The 19,429-nt window shown below is 43.3% G+C and overlaps 1 protein-coding gene and 1 non-coding gene across 3 annotated transcripts; one reads left to right on the top strand and one right to left on the bottom strand.

Annotated features, from left to right (window-relative positions):
- Positions 1-1,070: 1,070 nt before the first annotated feature.
- Positions 1,071-15,991, bottom strand: POLDIP3 (DNA polymerase delta interacting protein 3). Of its 2 annotated transcripts, none has more exons than XM_030456075.1 (9): positions 15,834-15,991; positions 12,162-12,549; positions 9,869-9,946; positions 7,956-8,051; positions 5,971-6,153; positions 5,050-5,127; positions 4,306-4,435; positions 3,400-3,466; positions 1,071-3,043 (listed from the first exon to the last, which is right to left on the bottom strand). In XM_030456075.1, exons 1-9 carry the CDS (start codon positions 15,890-15,892, stop codon positions 2,869-2,871), a joined length of 1,254 nt encoding a protein of 417 aa, XP_030311935.1. In that variant the 5' UTR covers positions 15,893-15,991; the 3' UTR covers positions 1,071-2,868. The 2 variants fall into 2 exon arrangements, with proteins under 2 accessions (XP_030311935.1, XP_030311944.1); XM_030456084.1 differs by having other exon boundaries at positions 9,869-9,943; positions 15,834-15,964.
- A 277-nt stretch (positions 15,992-16,268) lies between these two features.
- Positions 16,269-16,416, top strand: LOC115600473. The gene has a single exon (XR_003989000.1). It is a non-coding gene; the product is annotated as a U12 minor spliceosomal RNA (small nuclear RNA).
- The last annotated feature ends 3,013 nt before the right edge of the window (positions 16,417-19,429 follow it).

The following is a 19,429-nucleotide window of genomic DNA, read 5'->3' as shown; positions in this document are numbered from 1 at the left end:
AAAGGACAGGAAAAACTACAAAAACTATATACCACTTATTCCAGCCAGCTATACTGGGTTAGTGATAGTCATAATCAATTCATATTCTGTTCTTTAACAGGAAAGGAAAACACTGAACAAGAAGATAACCATGCTGTATGATGGTGGATGTGAGGTTAGAAGCTGGTAAGTGAGCTCAGTGGAATGCAATCAAGACTCTCATGACAATTGCAGGACAGGCAGCAGACACCACAGAGCTGCAAGGTGAACCATTTGGAAAGGACTAAGAATAACTGGATACTCTTCTTTTAGTCATCCAGGAAAGAAGCCGCACTATGGAACATTAAAAGACAAAGGTAACTTTAGAGAGTGGACTAAGAACAGGAAGAGCAATGCACACCAAGATTTTGCTGCGAGACAAGTCATGGAGTGGAGTTTAGATAATCTAATCATTGATTTCACCATTGAAAAAAAATTAATGACATAGGTCACAGAAGTAAAGAGCAGAACAGTTCTTGCAAGGAAGGATGCTGATGTCATCATAATTTTAACACATATAACCTTAACATAATGCACAATTTAACAGCAAATTACTAAATGCATCCTGCTATTTGGCTTTTACAATGGACATGACTAATAAAAAAACCCTGAATCTCCTCATTCTTTCAGAAGATACAAGATATGCACTCATAGTACATCTTTGTATTTTCACAGCTGTTTAGCTGATAATAAAAAGGTACCTAGAAAAGGTACCTTGATTTCACAGCTGTATTTTTTTTAAATAAAATTTTAAAATTACTAGGCTGTTAATAACAAGGGCCATTCTTTTTGTGCTAACAACAGAATCTGAACTAGGTAGGGACACAAATTGCTCCCATGTAATACTATGAATCAGCTACTAATTTCAATGATAAGAGACTAAAAGGCTAAGGAGTATCAATGCTCTCATCTGTATAACTCCTCTTGCTCTTCATCACATCATTAATTTTTAAGGTTCTACATTCTTCTCAATGCACTCTTGATTCAACGTTGGAACAACTCCACCTATCTTCAGCTGCTTCACAGTATCTAAAAAGGCTTAGAATCCACTCTCTGTATAACAAACGTTTATTCAGAAACAGGTAATACATTATCTTCTCAAACCCCTAATGTTTCCTCCCCATCCCCCCCATTTTTTAATAAAACACAGGTGTTTGATGGGCAATCTAAAAAAGGAGAATAGCTTTCTGAAGTCCCCCCCCTACAAACATCTGCTGCTCACACAAAGCACCCTACCCATAATGGTGTCATTGGCTTCCAAACCAAGTTAAGTACTCCAGAAAAACAACTCCTGCCAACTCCTCAGTTATTTCCATGGCTAAAAGGGATACAGTGAAATAGAGGAATGGATTGCATGAGCTAGACAGAGTGAAGAGTTTGTACAGAACAAGAAAGTAGAACAAATACAGCGTTGACTGAGGAATGGAACCTGGACCTCAAACAGACAGTTCATTAAAGTTCATTGGAGCTGAACAGAATGGATTAGGTTAGTCTCCTAGCTAGAAGAATCAAGCTCGATTGCCAGCAAGATTCCAGAAGTGGCTCTTTGCTTTCCTATCTTATAACACGATTTGAATAAATTCAAAGGAATGGAGCTACTGGGACTTCAAATACCCATGGCAATAATGCTGTCGAACGTAGGACTTACAGTAAGTGCCACCTAGTGGCCTGTGGCTTCCTCACGGATGCTCACTGCCCCAAGGTTCATTCTTGCTGCTCCACCTGGGATGTAACACCTCCCTCATGTATTCCTTACAGAGTGCTAACTCCTCTCCTTTCCCAAACCTCCCCTCCAAGCCATGAAGCGCAGTGATCATTCTCCAAGCCCATGCATGGAAGTAGCACAGCAGCCAAACATTGCCCAAGTGACATCTCGCAAGGAAGGGAGTTCTCAGGTGCAAGACAAATGCTTCCCAGCCATTAGAATCTGTAGAAGACCCCAGTTCCTTCCTTCTTATAGGAGACTAGAAGGTACAGAAAAAAAATTCATGTCCCTGCATGAGCAGGAGGCTGCAGTAGCCTAATGGGAGTGAAACACTTGGATTCCTCTAGCTCTGAACACAACACTTTTGGTCCAGAAAGATGAGAGCAACTGATCCTGACCTTAGAGGGCTAATATATACATTGTACAAATGCCAGACCCTTTTCTTCCCTGCATCTCTCTGCATTACTAGAGTTGAAGTTTCCCTCCAGTAGCACAATGGGGGGCACACTTGTGCATATGTTCTTTCTGCCTGCTGCCTCCTTTGGCTGGTACACACAGTGGGAAGCTCAGTTTTTCATACTTCTTCTCAATGACACAGCTGCTGAGCAGAAAAATGTCCAACAGCCAGAATGAAATAGTATGCTATCAAATGCATACAAGTCAAAGATGCAAGATGGTGCTTCTTTTATGGAGCCACACCTGACTTTGTACCCCGTGCAGCAATTTCAGAAACAATGTGGTGTTCTTGCCTGTTGATAACCAAGGTGATGCAGTTTTTAGTTAAAAGTCAGTCAGAAGAAAAGAGAAGGAGATTCCCACTCCTTCTCTCAAAGTCTATGTGCACTTTAATGGCCACTAGGGGCTTTGGAGTTAAGGAGGGAGTTACATGGTATATGCCTCGTAATACATTACTGGCAGAAGGAGGAAGTTACTCTTTTGGAAAAAAAATTGTGGAAGAAAACTCCAACTATGAAAACAGAAAAGTACACACACAAGAGGAAACACTACTGTACAGTAAGGTAGCGATCATAGAAAACAAAAGAAAAAAAAAATGTCAAGGCAGGTAAATGCAAATAACATCTGCACTCCTGCATTTTTCTCATTCTTCAACTTAAAATTTCCAGTCCGCTGCTAGTGCCCCCTTCTCAGAGTTTAATTTTGAATTCTGTGGGCTGCACAGAGGCAGAGACCCCCGAAGATTTGAAGAGTGCCTTCAAGATAGTGTCAGGGTCCACCTCGGCTGGGGGATTTGAGGAGGTGCTTGCACTTGACCGGCGTGGTTCTCCTTCCTTCTTCACTGAGGGGGTATCACTCAATCGGCTGGAGGAGTAAAAAAAATAGCAGATTTTAACCTCTCATTATGAAATAAAATTTAATACTATGTCTGCATACCCCATTTTTTGTGTTGTTCTCTCCTCAGCATTAGAAATATATGGTTTTAAGTATGGTTTCCTCACAACAAAAAACTTCCTTGACTCAGACTTGCTTTGAACCTCAGGGGAGGGAAAACTATGTCAAGATACATTGCACTCAGCTCAACACAGAGCACCACAGAAGGGAAGAAAAAGATAATATTCATGGAATAACAATTTGCCAGTTTCCTCTCCTCAGGTTGTCCTCAAAATAAACTCTGCAAACTTGTTTGGTTCTTCTTCCCCCCCACAAAGAACACTTACAGCAGTATAGGCTGGTCTGAGGTGATGACATTCCCATTCATATGAAGATTGCATTTCATTGGTTGACCTAAACAAAAACACAATAAAAAGGTCCTTATATCATATCTGTTGTATGGAAAGACCCCAGAAATATTACACATCAGTTTTTAGTAATAGTTTCATGTTTGGGAATACATGAGAATGAACATCTTTTGTTGCAAGATCACTGCAGAGGAGTGCCACTTAAACATGTGGTACAATATGAAGAATCACACTAATTAAAGCTACACAAAACTCTTAGCAGACACACAAAAGAATCACACATTCTCAGGTGTCTGCTCCTCATCTGACATTTGTAGCATTACTCATCTGGAGAAAGAGAAAACATCTATTTCCAGCTAAAAACTAAGAGCTAATTTCAGCCTGTAACAACACCGCTGATTAATCCAGATTAACAATTACATTGTTCATAGTTTATGGAGAAGCTGATCCTGTTTTACACATCCGATTAAAATTGCCTTTCACTACGGCTTGGGAATTTTGCAAGTATTAGTTTTACTTCTACCTTGCCAACAGCTATTCTGCAAGCATGTAAAGCCTGCTTAAGGACTATCAAGGTCTCAGAACTGGATTAGAAACAAGAAGAATATAATCTAGAAGGTAGACCATCAGAATCACCAAGACCCTACCTCTAGCTTTGAGAATTCTTTATCTAAGATATTTTAAAATTTCACTTAAATAAACTATGTATATATTCAGCTAGTTACATAGAAGCATATTACACTGTCTAGCCCTTCAACAAAGTTTCTGGCATTTCCTCTCTCCTGGCAACATCTGAGCACCTGAGACACCGTTAAACTCCCTGATGAGGTAGAAAAGTCTTTGTTGATTTATCTATCTTAAATGCTACTCTGGCCTCAAACTTACCATCTAAGCACCTGTTGTTGTATTTCTTATATGCTGTGATAGCATCTTCTTTCTTCACAAATACTACCTCAGCCACTCCAGGGTGCACCAGCCGGGCTCGCTTCAGAGCGCCACACACACAGAATAACTCCTGAAGGCAAAGAGTTTGTCATGACCATGATTACAAAGGTACAACTTCAATCAAAGACACAGAGTAGAAAGGCTGAGTTTCCTCATTGCATCACCCCTCCTGCTTAGTAAACACGTGACAGAATCTTGCCATTTGCCTATTGTGTATGAGTACTCGGCATTAGTAATACAGGTTGCCCAAAACTCCACACTGCTAGCCAACACAAGCAAAGAAGATGAAGGCCAGTACTCTGTACTGGTTGTCACACAGGAAGACCAGGCTCATTCTCAGCCTGCTGAGCACGGAAGTGCCTAGATAATGTGGATGGGGGTATAAATTCAAGGACAATACCAAGCATTACTTGACATGGATGGTAAGCGATGTCAGGTACCTGAGTTCACTTGAGAAATGGGGTTTTGTCTCATCTTCTTAAGCACACACTTTTTAAAATAAGTGAAGAAAAATAAGAACAACCACAAAAAATAAACCAGAAACTCACAGGTTTTGCAAGTAAACAAACCCCACATCATACTCCACTTCACTGCATTCACCACAGATCAAGTGATTTATCAAAAGAGGTAGGATAAGGGAAGGAAGCTTCATACAACCACAGTTTGGCAGTAAGTGATACTCACAACAATGTCTTCCTCTGTGACTCGAGGATGAAGATTGTTTACGGTCATCTTTGTGCCTTCCAAAGGACTGAATGCCAGCTGCCAACACAAATCACACACAAATCACATTAAAAAAGGTCACAAATGCAGAAGGCAAGACAGAACAGCATAGAAAGAATTTTAAAAAAGGTCACTATAGGGACATCTGGGAAATGCTGTACACACACATACAAAGAAGAGAGCTACACCTAATAATGGGACATATCTACAGTTATATTAGCCCAGCTCATTTGATATTCAAAAGGAGCTCCTTTTCCATGCTAATTTATGTCTGAAATAACTTTTCTCTTTCATTCCCAAATATAACACTAAATTAATCCACATACAAACACAGTACTCTAGCCATGCCCACACTCTTAAGCACTTATCTCTGCTGCACTCGGAACCAGCCAGCAAACCCCAAAATATGAATCCAGCCCTTCAAGGGCATGCTGAACTCAACATGTGGGAACATCTGGTGGGTTGCCTGTACCCAATACCAGGCAGCTTGGCAAAACAATTCCAGACAGGTTGTCTACAAATTACCCTAGAGGTCCAGGACAGACATGTCCTGTATAGACACAGTAACCACCAGCGATGGTCCAAACAACTCCCACATCCCTGTAACGTAGATTCATCCAGGACCATGTGCTCCGTAGTAGATAGAAAGATTGATATAAGCTACATGAGAATTCTTAGTCTTTCAATAAACACTGAAGAAAAAGGACATTTAAGACAGTTTTCAAAATCTTGGGTTACAGTGATCAGAGTAAGCTTGATGGAGCCCCAAAAACAATGGTGGAAGGCAGGTAGAAATGAGCTGCTCACATAACTGATAAACATCAAATTTCAGACATCTCAGAGACTTCTAATAAAAAGCATCTCCCACTCCCCTAAGCTCACCTCAACAGGTGCTGGTTCTTTTGGAGGCTCCTCCTTTGTCACTAAGGTCCGGGACATGTTTGTCAAGGCTTTTGTCCGCATGGGAGAGGGAGGTGCAGGTGGAGCTGTGTATGTATCATTCTGGACCACTTTAGTCAGGGGAACAGTCTTGGACAGAGAGAATTTATTGCCACTCAGCCCAGCCTACAAGAAGAAAGAATAAAGTACCTCTGAGAGCTGCAGGCTAAAGAAGTAATCTCTTTTCTTCAAGCACCAACTGCAGGAGAGCATTGCTAGCATGCACCAAGAACTGCTTGTCCTTCTTGGTGTCAAAACCATTACAGTCCTGGAGAATTTTGTCTTTAAGGCACAAATCAACTAAAGTTTCTGAGTATGTTTATCCCCAAAGAGCACTTTCCTCACTGACAGTACATTTTTAGCTGCAGTCTTCTTAGATGAACTTTGTAAGTGCGATTTGAATTTGAGAAGCTCCTTGCATCCAAAGATTTTCAAGTCCTTTACAAAGGATATGCAAAGATTGCTCACTAAGGCCGGGCAGGTTTAGTACAAACAGCAATACTTTTTCAGAAACACCAAGCTATGGCACACAGAGAGATAGAGTGTAACCATTCTAGGGTGAACCACTCCATTTAAAAGCCAAACTAAATACTGGTGATAACACATTTACTCCTTAAAAAGCCAAAAAACATAAAAGCAACCCCGTAAGGCTGCTTTTAAAGGATCACAAATGGTGTTCTATTTCAAATGCTAAATGAGAAAAACAACACAGGATAACCATTGCACTAGACAGACTGTGCAATGGTAAAACCCTGTAAAATTACTTTCTCAGAACCACAGAATAACTCACAGCAAACCTATGTCAAAACCCCATGTCTGAAACAGGTCTAACTTCAAAGAAAATCAGCTTGACTCATGGCCTTGTCCAATTAAACTCTGGATATCTGAGGGTAGCAATTTCACAGCCTTCCCAATGACACAGGCTGACCAATACCTTGAGAAACGCACAATCCCCCACATCTCTTCCCCATCCAACCAGAATTTTGCTGCAATGTGTTCGTCTCATCTTCTCTTTCTTCCCTTCTGAAAAGATCCTGGATTTGCTTTTTCCATGATCATGTATTAAGACAGTGAAACGGAGTGGAGAGATCTCACTATATGCTTCTCTCTCACCCTCTCCCTGCTAATCATGCAGCACAGCCCCCGACCCCTCTGCTGTACTAGCTCCAGTCTTTCAGTGTCTTTTCTGGGGGGGTTCAGAGCTCCAAAATGGGCACAGTACTCCAGATGCATTCTCAAAATGCCAAGCAGACAGGAACAATTATCTTCCTTGATTTGCTGGTTGTGATCTTACATACAACCTGCAGTTAGCCTTCACTGCTGCGAGGATGTACTTCTAACATACTCTTAGTGTATCACCCAGCAGGGCCACAGGCTCTCTCCTACAAAGCCATTTTCTAGCCACTCATTTCTCAGTTTAAATTACAGAGGGTCATCCCATCCCAAGAGCAGGACCTCACATTTCTCTGTGTTGAAATTCCATCTTCTCCAGAGCATCAATACTCCCCAATAAGCTGCAAACAAAGACTCTGTATGGCAAGAGATTTCCTGCTTTGATGTCCAGTCTCTAGAAGCTGCAGAAAGCTTCCCTTCCTTGCCTGCTCAAACAGTAATGAGATAGCTTCAAAGCACTTCCCCAGCAAGACGAAGAAGTCACGAGCAAACATGCAATAACCTGTCAGCAAGGGAGAAAGCTCACATACTGGCTGCAAAAAGCCTAAAAACAAACCATTATACTAAAAGGGACTCTATCCCCAAAATAACACTAGATGCCTTGGCACAAATGGAAGGCTGGGGTGAAGAGCCAATGTTTCAGGAGAAAGCACTGTTTACATACTTTAAAACAACATAAGCCCTGTCAAGCTGCAGCCTGTGTGTCCACCCAGTGTGAGCGTGGCATGGTGGGGACTGTTCAGATAATCCCTTACCACGTTGTGCAGGAAACTGTTTGTGGTGGTGATTTTCATCTGTTTGCTGCTAAGGGGAGAGACACTTTCATCATCATCTTCCATGTCATACAGACCCTGAAGACAAGCAAAGTAATAGTTTACAAGCAGGTAGATTTAATCTAGACATAATTTCCAAAATAAATAGCTTTCCCTTGCCTTTAGCTTTCTTCAGGTAATGAACATGACTACATTGGACTTTACTCCTGTTCTTGCAGCCTGGGGACCTAGAGCTGAAGGTAGGTAAACCCATTTCAAAATGTCAGTGTGAAAACTAACAAACTTCTTTTCTAGAAATATGGCAGAAAAACTATTTCCCCAAGTGTACTCCTAGACCTCCTCAGGACTGATGAAAACACTAACGGAAAAAAAACTTGGTGTCTTACTTTTTAGCATCCTGTCACCTTTAAAGTAGAAGCTCACGCATATAATTTTTTAATGTTAATTTTCTTTTTAATTATGCAGACAGATGCCAAATATATCTGAACCAAACACTCCTTTTGGATAGCATGCTTTCTGCAGCACACCATGTATCTGTCTGGCACCAGAAAACATTGTGCTAGGAGATTTACTTCCTAGTAATCAGTAATCAACTTCCTAGTTCAACTTAATGCCCATAATTCTGCCCTAAAATACTGAGGCTAACCCCTACACAAATATTTCAAGGACCCTAAATAATATTAAGAAAAAGGCTATTCACATTTGTCACTGCCCAGAAAATAAGAAGCTACAATTCAAAACAGCTTTCCATGATTTCAGTAGAAAGGTGAAGAAAAATGGGAACGATTATCAAAGAGAGCTTGCAAAGTAAGTCAGTTGTGATAGTCAGCAAGGCTCTGGTTTACAAACAGGAAAACTGTTCAAGTCACAAAAATGCTATGAAGGAAAAACACAAAAAGGGTGGTAGAACAATGGAGAATTGTGGAGAAAACTGGGAAAAATGCTAGCCATCAGGAAAAAGGACTTGCATTTGAGACAAACTAAAACAAACTCAAGGCTTATGGTGATGAGGTGTCAGCATAATGAAGAAGCTTTCTTAAGTGACAGCATCTGGGACCGGACAGTGTAGCAAGTCAACAGAAGTAACATACAAAAATAGCTACAGTTAGCATAACTAAGGCAATCTCTCCCCTTATCCCAGACTGAAACAGGACAAGATACTGTGAATGAGATTTTTCCAATATTTCATTCAGTAATGTATGTGTACATACCCCAAAAAAGTAATAAAAACATGACATTCTGAAAGCACCCAAGGTAGTAAAGTGGCTGACTGGCTGGAGGCTGTGACAAGGCCATTTAAAATTGATCCCAGAACAGACAGGACAATATCTAGAGTTTTTCTCAGACAAAGTCTGATTGACAAAGAGATAGGACAACTCTGATAGTACATCAGAATACCAGTTAACATAATTTGCTATCAAGTTTCCAGCAGGGACCCACAGCTGGGATTTCACAGGAAGGTTATGTCCTCTCCCACATCACTGTAGAATATTTAACCATGAACAAGCATATCCATTCTCTGAGGAGGCTGGCAGGATGATGAATCAAACCAACCAACATCTGATATCATGTGGTGTCACTGAGAAATATATAGAAAGACATCAGAGCTGAAGGTTTTTCTAGAAAGAAAAAGTATTAGTGCATACAGATAAAAATTTTGAATACCTACTTTGCGTTCATGTAACACAAAAGGAATCAAGATCAATCAGACTAAATGAAAACTTCAGTTACCATGGAAGTATCTTAACCCCGCAAGAAAAGGGAGCTAAGATGTTATCAAACTTCCAAAAACACTTCTTTCCTTCTTAAAGCTTTCTTTGCACTTGTCAAGTTTTATGGACACCTTTCTTCCCATCCCGAAGTTAACAAATAAAGAGCCCAGTGCAGGCACACACCTGTTTGTGTGTATGGTTGTTCACCACATTGATCCTCATTCCTGCTGTATGAGAGTGGCCAGGAACTGGAGCTTTCTGCTATAGAGAGAAAGAACCAAAGCATTAAACACTACAGTCCCAACAGATCCACATTTCAGAAGATTAGCTGATACCCTGAGACCATTTAAAACTCACTCTGCTACTCCTGAAAGCTATTATCACAACATACTGTTGGGTATCACCTACGTTTCCTGTAATATGTTTAATATGAGGTACCTTTATTTAATTGAAGAAATTAAAACCTAGGGTCACACAGAGAAACTGATTGAAATTACTTGAATTTCAGTCGAAGATTAGTAAGAAGGGGACTTAACTCCAGCCCTGCCAGCACAAAAAGATCTACATTTCTCCTGAACAAAATCATGAATGGAGTAAACCACTAAGTGAGCAGCTCTTCTTCCATGCTACAGAGAACCAAAGACACCTGTTTCAGGTGAAACAGGGAAATCACAACAGAAGCAGTCAGGGAATGTAGCTATGTTAATCAACAACTGCTTGTTAAGCAACAAGAAGCTGCAACTCTAAAAAATGACTTGTTTTTTGAAAAAGCTGGAAGCTGTCCATTTACAAAATAGAATGGATCTTCTTACAAAAATAATTAATACAAGCACTAAAATCTTCAGACTTGTATTTTCTCTAGACTCTAACTTATACCACATCACCCTCATGTTTCAATTTGCTTGTGAATTTAGAAAACAAGGGCATGTGCCCTACAGAAACACCAGAGTTACAGAAATTCTTTGGGTTTCAAAGACTTTTTTCCTTCATTTACAAGAAAACATCACCACAGCACAGGACATGAAAGCTGTGTGCTGCATCTCAGATCAAGATGTTTTAGTTTGACTCTGCTCCCACCTTTGGGTATAGGCAGTTCAGAATTCTGGTACAAATATTTTACAAAATAATTAAATAATTACTTATGCACATTGTTTTGTCTACATTCTTAACCACTGTTACATTCTGCAGTATTTAATTCCTTGCAGTATGATGTATAACAGAAAGTGCTGTAGATGAAACTACACAAAAAGCTCTAGTCAGAGCAAACTGCTGCTGTACCAAGTCTCTGGAAACTATTTCAACTCCTAGAAATTTGGTAGAAAATGTTCAAGTCCTACTGGCTGATGGTGGTGATTTGGCTTAGAAGAACAGCAGAAGTCTTAACCACCATACTAATTAAAGGCTACTGAACACACTGCTCTATTGCTCTGCAATTACCCCTTGTAACTGCCACAAGAGTCCTTTCTCTTTCTTAGGTCAGCCTGGCAGTGAAGCTGATGAATAATGGGGAATTTCCAAGGCTAATTTACACAAGAAATAAGCTTGCTGCTCCTAAGCAAACCCCACAGCTAAAGAGAAAGCAGACTTGCCTAGGTTTCAAACTGATGAGAGATTTGCTGGACAGGTGTAGACACACCAAATCTTTGGGAGGGAGGAAAACCAAATGCTTTCAGTTACATGGTTGTAGAGACAAGGGAAAAAAAAAAAACACTTCTCAAACAATCCTGACAGTCTGGAAACTTCTCTGCTGACTCTACCACTGTACCTAACGCAGAGATAGTTCAATAATAGTTGTTACTCTGAGAAGTTTGATAGGAATCAAGTTACTGCATACACAGCAAAGAGAAATTAGAAAACTGCCAAAGGACATCAGGGTGTTAGGGTGACTGATTAAACTGCAATTGGAACAAATCTTGAGCCTTAGCAGGAATGCATGGTATAATCAGGCAACTTGCTGGAAGTCAGGACTTGCCTGAAAACAAGATAAGTAGACATACAGAAATTGTAGAAGGGCTCATTGAATTTTCTATCTTCTTTGATACAAATGTAGCTTTATATACTAAACTATTATCCCACCACTAAGATAAACCAGTTACCTAGACAGGACAATCCACCACATCAGACTTGCAAAGGTGGTGTAAGAATGCCAACACACAAATACATTTTCATTGTACTTGGGTGGGAAAGAGACTACTTAACCATTCAAGACAACTACTTCAATGTTGACAGGAGGGAGCACTGCCTTTATTGAGCCTACAATTCAAATGAAAATTTAAATGAAAGCTGGAACTCCACAAGAACCCCAGGTGGACAGAACAACACCTAGAAGGCTCTGAATCCTGTCCTACAGGTTGGACTGAACTGTGCCACCACTGCTTCCATCATAAAAGTGTGAATATATTCATGTAACTATTATAATTTCCACTGGACTGCTGCAGAATAACCGAGAGGCTCAGAGGTGGCTTGCATGACCTACTTGGATAGTTTTGGTGATTTTCACGGCTGGATTTACTGTCCCCAGAGCTGGGCTGATAGCAGCTGGAGCGCTCCTTTTTAAGCTGATCTTCTCTCTGGCATCCACCACTTTGGTCACCTTTTCAGCAGCAACACTCTGCTGTTTACGGGAATTCAACATCTCTCGAGCATCCTGCACCTTCCCTTTGATTTTGAACCGTGCATCCTTTTGAACCAGTTTTTCACGGGCATCTTTAACCCCCAGTTTGTGTCGGGCATCAGCGAGTCCTATCTTCTGCCGGGCATCAAATGTCCGCTGGAAGCTGACAGCTGGTGATGATCTATTTAGAAGAGTTTGCTGGATCCCAATGCGAGATCTTACACCTCCAAACACTGGCCTTGTGTTGAGCCTAGGGAAAAAAAACACCCAAAAAACAACAAACACAAGAAAATAAAGAGAATTTCAGACATAAGATGTGATACAGTATCAATAAAAGTATTTGTGTTGCTGCAAACAAAAGCTCATTTATTACTGCACAGAAATCCACTCAGGTTAGATGTACAAATACTGTTGTGGAGCTCCTAAGCTGCTTTATGCTGGATTTTACTTTCTACATAAACAGCTAGGGAACTGATTTCCAAAATCCCCCCTTACGCTTGCACTTAAGTGAAGGGTCTGACTTCAGCTGTACCAAGTACATACTACATTTAAACAAAACTCATCAACAACTGAGGTACTTTCAGGAAACCACTCTGAAGACCTGGAGGAAAAGAAACAACTTCCTAGCTTTAGGACTGAGCAGGTCTGTTACAGCACCTTTATTAACACAGCAGTGTGTCCTGGTAAAAAGGTAACATCAAACTACACGAGAATTTTGGGCAGCAAGTTCAGAATTGTGGGAGTGTAGAGGCTTGGGGTTTAGGGTATACAAGCAGTACCAGTCTCAGCTCAAAGCCACCAATTTCAAAGCTGATTAGCTGCCAGCAAGAATACTTATCAGTCAAATTACTTTTTAACATCACTGCCTCTTCTGTAATCTACAACAGAACTGCTGTACTCCATCGTCCTATTTTTTAAGCACATCCTGATCACAATGCCAAGCACAGAAAGATGACAGCCCACAGAAATCACAGCACTTATATGCAAGTATTACTAAGAAGCAGCCCATTATATATGGAAAGCTGAAACTAGCTTCTTGTTACATGTCTGAATCACTTTTTCAACATCCTCCCCCAAAGGGAACAGGTTGTCTAACTTTTTAATACAGTTCCTCCTTCAAGTATTTGAGGTTCTTTTTTATTATTTTTTTTCATTGCATTTCTTTTTAAAGATAACAAAGTGGTAAAGAACTGGAAAAAAACCCAAAGCATCCTTGCTGTTGGTTTTTCAAAATCAAAAATAAGCTACAGAGAGCTAATAGCATTCATCTGCTTCCCAAAATGTATTGATCAGTATTTCAAAGTCTAGAAGTAGGTATCTAAAATGTTGCAATACTGAAAAGGCTAAGGACAGAAACTCAAATGACAATGCAATCTGAATTCCTCACACAGCTTTGTATCTCCTGATCTAACCCTATGACCTTAACATTATTTACAGTCAGGTATTTTCAGTGGAGAGATGTGTAAAAAAAGACATGAAAGACTGAACCAGCACTTTTGCCTGCTTCATTCTTGTGTGCAGACAACTGGAGACCCAAAACTGGGACCCTAATTTTGTTACCTACCTAAGAACCCCACTGCTGCTCTCATACAACCAAGGCACACTAGCTAGAAGAAATAGGAGTATTATTATGGCCATTCAGTAAAATGTATCCAGAATAATCCAAAAGACTAACACTACCCATAAAGCAACAGCCACAGAACAAGACTTCCTTTGCTATTTTAGAAAATGTTAATTTACCTATATTGAAAGCATTCAGTTAGGGTGCAAAAAGGCTTGATGAGTAGTTCCTTTTAATGAACATAAAAGAGGTCACAGCAAAACCAGAAAGCTATGTATCACCATTTAAGCAAGAATTAGTTAAAACTTTTAATGACATGAACTAATGAAAACAGTTATGAAACCCTGTACCAAAGATTACACCATCTCTGAAAACTTACTTTATCCTAACAAGCAACTCCTTTCACCTTTTAGGCATTTTGTGCCACGGCACCCTAAATAAAAGGGAATCTCAAACATCTAATTCACCTTCCAGAACTCCAAGTTCTGGCTTGAATATTTTGGGGATTAGTACATTTTATAGGTGAATATTTTTTCTGTTAGCTCATCTAGACTACTGAACAGCATGGATACAATGATTTAAGTTTACTCAGTTAGTTCAGCCTTCACAAAACCAAGTTAGCTACCTCAGAAAACTTATAAAGTGAGCTCAACATGACAAAGAAGAGAAACGCAAGGCACAAAGGGATTACTGCTCAGCAAACAGAAGCAGGAAGAATTCCTGGAAGAAATGAGAGTTAAGGAGGGATTTGAAAAAGGAGATACGAGGTGCTTGGCATATTAAGCAGCCTAAGATTGTTCCAAATATGCAGGGTAACATGAATGAAAGCACAAAGCTGAGGCCTTGTCTAGACTAGGATATTAATATGTGTTTGAACGTTTTGCTACTATACATCAGTGGGTAACTTTCAAACTACTACTCCAGGCTTCTAAGTGCAGACATTCAGAGTTAAAACCCAAAATCGCTTCATGACCATTAAACTCAAAATAAAACCCAAAACAAAAAAAACCCAAAGGATCACACGTAGCTAGGATGGGGAGGAATCCATGGACAAGATCTTCTGAAACATCAAGAGACTCTGGCAAAAAGGAAGATTAAAACCTAGCAAAAGAGAAACCAAATAAGAACTGCCTACTAGCTGCAGTAGAGTAAATGGCCCAGGCTACAACAGGGACATCTGCAGCACAAAGAAAGAATCTAATCTAGTGTCTAATATCTTACACACTCCATTAATAAAAAAAAAAATTAAAAATCTGTCAAGGTATTGTTAACCATACTACAGAGACTACAGTTTCCCATGGCCAGGCAGCAATTTTGAGGAAGCCGTCGCAGCCAGACACCTGTCCTGTTACGGCTCCTTGTGGCACAACTACACCTTCCACGACCATCCCCCAATGCGCTGTGCCTCCCATTCACGCAGCGCCTCAGGGACCCGCGGGGGTCCGGGCAGTGCCTGAGGGCAGCGGATCTGCTCCTGCTGCAGATACACGGCAGCCCAGACACCGGGGGGGTTCGGGGGGTTGAACACTGAAACGCTGCTGACTCCGGCTCGGGGATCACCACCGGGTTAATCGGCGGGGGGTTGCAAGGGGGAAAAAAACGGCAGGTGGGAGGCAACGGCGGAGCGATGGGCTGCGTCTCGGGATATGAGCGAGAGAAGGGCCCGAGAAGGGGAAAGGCGGAGGGCAGGCCTGCCCCGCCGAGGGCAGAGCCCAAGGGGCAGCACCAGGCACCGGGGGCTGATGTGTGGGGGGGGACAGACCCCCGCCCTAGCCCTGAGCGACGGCCACCAACACCAATCGGCACCACAGGCACGGCCCCGACGGCCTACGCCTAAGCCAATGGGAAGGCGGGAGCGGGCCGCCCTGAGACAGGCTGTAGTCGGGGGCCGCCGAAGCGGAACGAGCAGGAGGCAGAACAGAGAAACCACCTGAGGGTGCCGAGCCCGGGACGCCGCCTTGCCGGCCGCTTACCTCCCTTTCACCGTCAAACCGCGTTTCCGTATGAGCTCGTCCAGAGACAGGTCCGCCATCTTGCCGCGGGGCCCACCGACGAGACGCAGCGAACGAAACCCGGGCGTGACATCACACCGCTTCCGCTCTTCCCTCCGCCTCCTCAAGCCAGCCGGAACCCGCCCCCGGGCCTCGCCCGTGTGCGCGGGGAGTGAAGGACGTCCCACAACTCCCAGCGGCGCCATGGCCGTATATTTGCATACGGTCGGGCACGTCTTGTTACGTTTCGGACAATGACAGCGTGGTGCGGCAGCGGAGGAGACCAGAGCTGTGAAGACTCTTAGGGAAATGTGAACTCAACCTGGGGAATTGGAGTAGCATCGGGGCAGGCGCGCTCGCCGTGACCTATAGAGATAACGCATAGGGGTCTTTGGAGGTGGCGCAATTGTAGCCTTCATGCCTTAAACTTATGAGTAAGGAAAATAACGACCCGGGGTGACGCCCGGGTCCTCACTGGGAATGTGAGAGGAATTTTTGCGCGGGTACAGGTCGCCCCTAGGTGCCCCGCCTACTTCGCGGGATGCCCGGGTGCGTGATCTGCCCGACCCCATGGAGTGAACGTATCTGAAGAACAGAAGTCAGCCGGGACACAGCACGGCCGAGAGGCCCCGCCCTGGTCTCCGCCATAGTGCTGTGTGCCAAACTATGGGGGTGGAGCTCTGGGCCCGGGGTTGCTGCGGGTGGGTGGGTGCTTGGGTCGCTGCTGGAGGGAAAACATCTCGGATGGGGCCTCCTCTGCCTCCCATCTGTACCGTGCGGTTCACGTGTGGTTAAGAGTTTCCATGAGGCTTAGAAATCCGTCCGTCAACAAACCGCTCCTCACGTTCCAGGTGTCTGCAGGATGTGATGCCTTTCTCTGAGCTGTTGCGGGAGCGATCTCGCTATTTAAAATCAAACTTGGAAAATAATATGAAATGAAAAAGCTGCCTGGTGCAGCCTCGGGCAGGGGTGAGTGCTTCAGTGTTGTCCCAGTGTCACCTCCTGCCCCGGCTTCGGTGGCTGCTGCAGCATCTGCAGGACGGTGGCTCTGGTGTGTTTCTGACCACGGGCCTGGTGCTGCTGATCCTCCCTCAAAATGCCCTTTGCAGCACAGCACGCAGCCCTGCAGCTTGGGCTTTCCGCCTGTCCTTGGAAGACACATCACGGATACACAGCTTTTTGCTTCTGTCCCCAGCTCTGCCTCTCCTGGGGCAGCTGCCAGGAGGATCACCCCTCTTCACCCTCACCCTCTTCACCCTCACCCTTGGCTTCCTGACATCTCCCGGCCATGATGCCCAAAGCTGTGGTGACTGAGGCATCGCAGTGTCTGCAGCCATACCCACAGCGTTGCTGTGGAGCTGCTGTCCTGTGCCTGCTGGGGGACAGGGAAAGTTCTGGGAAGAAGCTCTTTTATTTCTGCAGAGTGGGAGCTACCAAGGAAGAGTGGGGGCAAATAAGGAAACAGGTGCAGCTGAGGCGACAGCTGACAGCCATGCTACCTACCTGGTATTCTCTTTCCAGCCTGCAGGAATACCCAGTGGAGGTTTCTTCCAGATATCTGTCCAGATGCTCACTGACCCCCGTGATATCTCTGCAGCCACAGTACCCTTCCACAAGGAGTGACACACATCCAGTCTTTGCTTCATGAACAATTTCCTTCTGTTTGTTTTGCTTCCATCAGCCTAGTTCTTAAAACTGAAGGTAGAGAGTGCATGTGTAGCTCCTACCAACTCCCATCGTCTATCTGTGATCCCCTAATTCACCTTCAGGTGAAGAATCCAGGCATGCTCATCCATTCCTCCAGCAAGGCTCCCTTCCCTCCGTCAGGACCTCTCTTCCCTCGTAGAATTCTCAGTGGGGGGCTCGTTAGGGGGTTTGAGCCATTCAGTTGCACCAAGGAAGGCTTTGGAATCCAAGGATCCAAGGGATCCAAGGAATGGATCCTCCATTCCCTCTGTTTATGATTGGTTTACTCTTCCCATGAGACATGGCAAGCTGCAGCTCAGCATTCATGGGTTTCTCCCAGCTGTGAATGAGAACTCAAATGTTTGTGCAGGGATGGGCCTAGGCCCGTGCTTCCCTTCTCCTGGCTGGGAGAGAGAGGAAGGTGCAAGCAGCAGCAAGAAGACATCTGGGAGCACAGAGGTCCCCTCAAGGGACCTTTCAGGCATGTCCTTGCCTTTTCAGAGGCACATTCTTTGAACACATCACTGTCATCAGCTGGGACACATGGCGCTGAACAGATAGAAGAGAAGGAGAAAACAGAGGAGACTGTTTCTCCAGGAACTTTGTAGAGGCTATAATTCCAGAGGCACAGGTGTTGTTCCATGTCTAAATTAAACAATAGAGAAAGGTGTGTATGCAAAAGGCTTAAGTCTGAGAAGAACGTGGGGAAAAGTCCCATCCTGCATGCACCAGCAGCGTTCCTTGACCTTAGGAGAGGTTTCTCAGAGCAACTTTCATGGCAAGGGATGGTAACATTGAATGTGGTCTCCACTGGTCCCACCAAGCTCAGGCACTTGTGTCCTTGAGTTTCCTTGCCTAATAACAGGAGGCTGTGAGGAGATGAGTCCAGATCCAGGTTACACCTCCCAGAGTCAGGTCCTCGTTCTCGGTTTGTTCTCAGGTCTGTCTGTTTAACACAGATTGTTTTCTTCCATCTCTAGGAAGCACCCTACATATGAAAAAGCTGCTATTTGCCTTCCCAAATACCTTCTGGAAAATGAGCATGTGAGGTGTATCTCCATGCATTTAACCAGAGTCCGGTCATCACTTTTGAAAGCAAAAAGTTTTCTAAAGAGAAATCAGTGATTGAATCTAAATATTATGTGTTGTTGCAAGGTCTGGGAAAATCTAGCAGTGCTGACTAGCTGGGGTGGTGGAAAATCCCAAGGTGATGATTCTCTGGGGTGCCTGGGGCCAGGTTTTCTCCCTCTGAGTGGAAGGTACAGTGGTGAGGCTGGAGCTTCTGCTATTTCTATGAATTGTTTTCTCTGGGATAGTTAAGGGAGGATATCTGTCTTGCAGGAACTATAGGTTTCATCACCATCACAGTGATTTTTTACACCAAAAAAAAAAAAAATCCTCACAAAAAATCTGAGACCTGAAGGGCACTGCTGAGTACTTCTAATAATCTAAATAGATTCCACTGGATAATCACAAGGGTGGCTTGTTCCCCCCTCCAGGAGCTAAGCCTTCTATGTTCTGGTCCCACTGTTTTCTTGCAATGGGCAGGAGATTTGCTCAGAGTCAAAGCATCTGCTTGCACTTTCTCTCTCTGTGTATCTGAATCCTTGAACCCTGGTCCTGTGCAGCTGTTAGAAAGTAAGAGACTGAGAGACAAGAGACAAATCCCCTGACTCACTGACCCATCCGCTCTCTCACCAAGTCTTCCTGCATGTGTGAAAGAAAGGAAAGTACATCACAGAGAGAGAGAAAAGGTCAGACCACAGCTAGCAGCTAAGCAGATATCCGTGGATTATATTTGGCAGCACACTTATCCTCTGACAGAAGATATCCTGCCCTTCAGGAATTTTGGGGCTCTTTGGCTTATGGAGCAATAGATGCCAGCTATGCAC

Source organism: Calypte anna, chromosome 1 (assembly GCF_003957555.1).
Source record: "Calypte anna isolate BGI_N300 chromosome 1, bCalAnn1_v1.p, whole genome shotgun sequence".
NCBI classification, from domain to species: Eukaryota; Metazoa; Chordata; class Aves; order Apodiformes; family Trochilidae; genus Calypte; species Calypte anna.
Note: the sequence above shows the minus strand (reverse complement) of the source record. Positions and strands in the feature narration are given on the sequence as shown.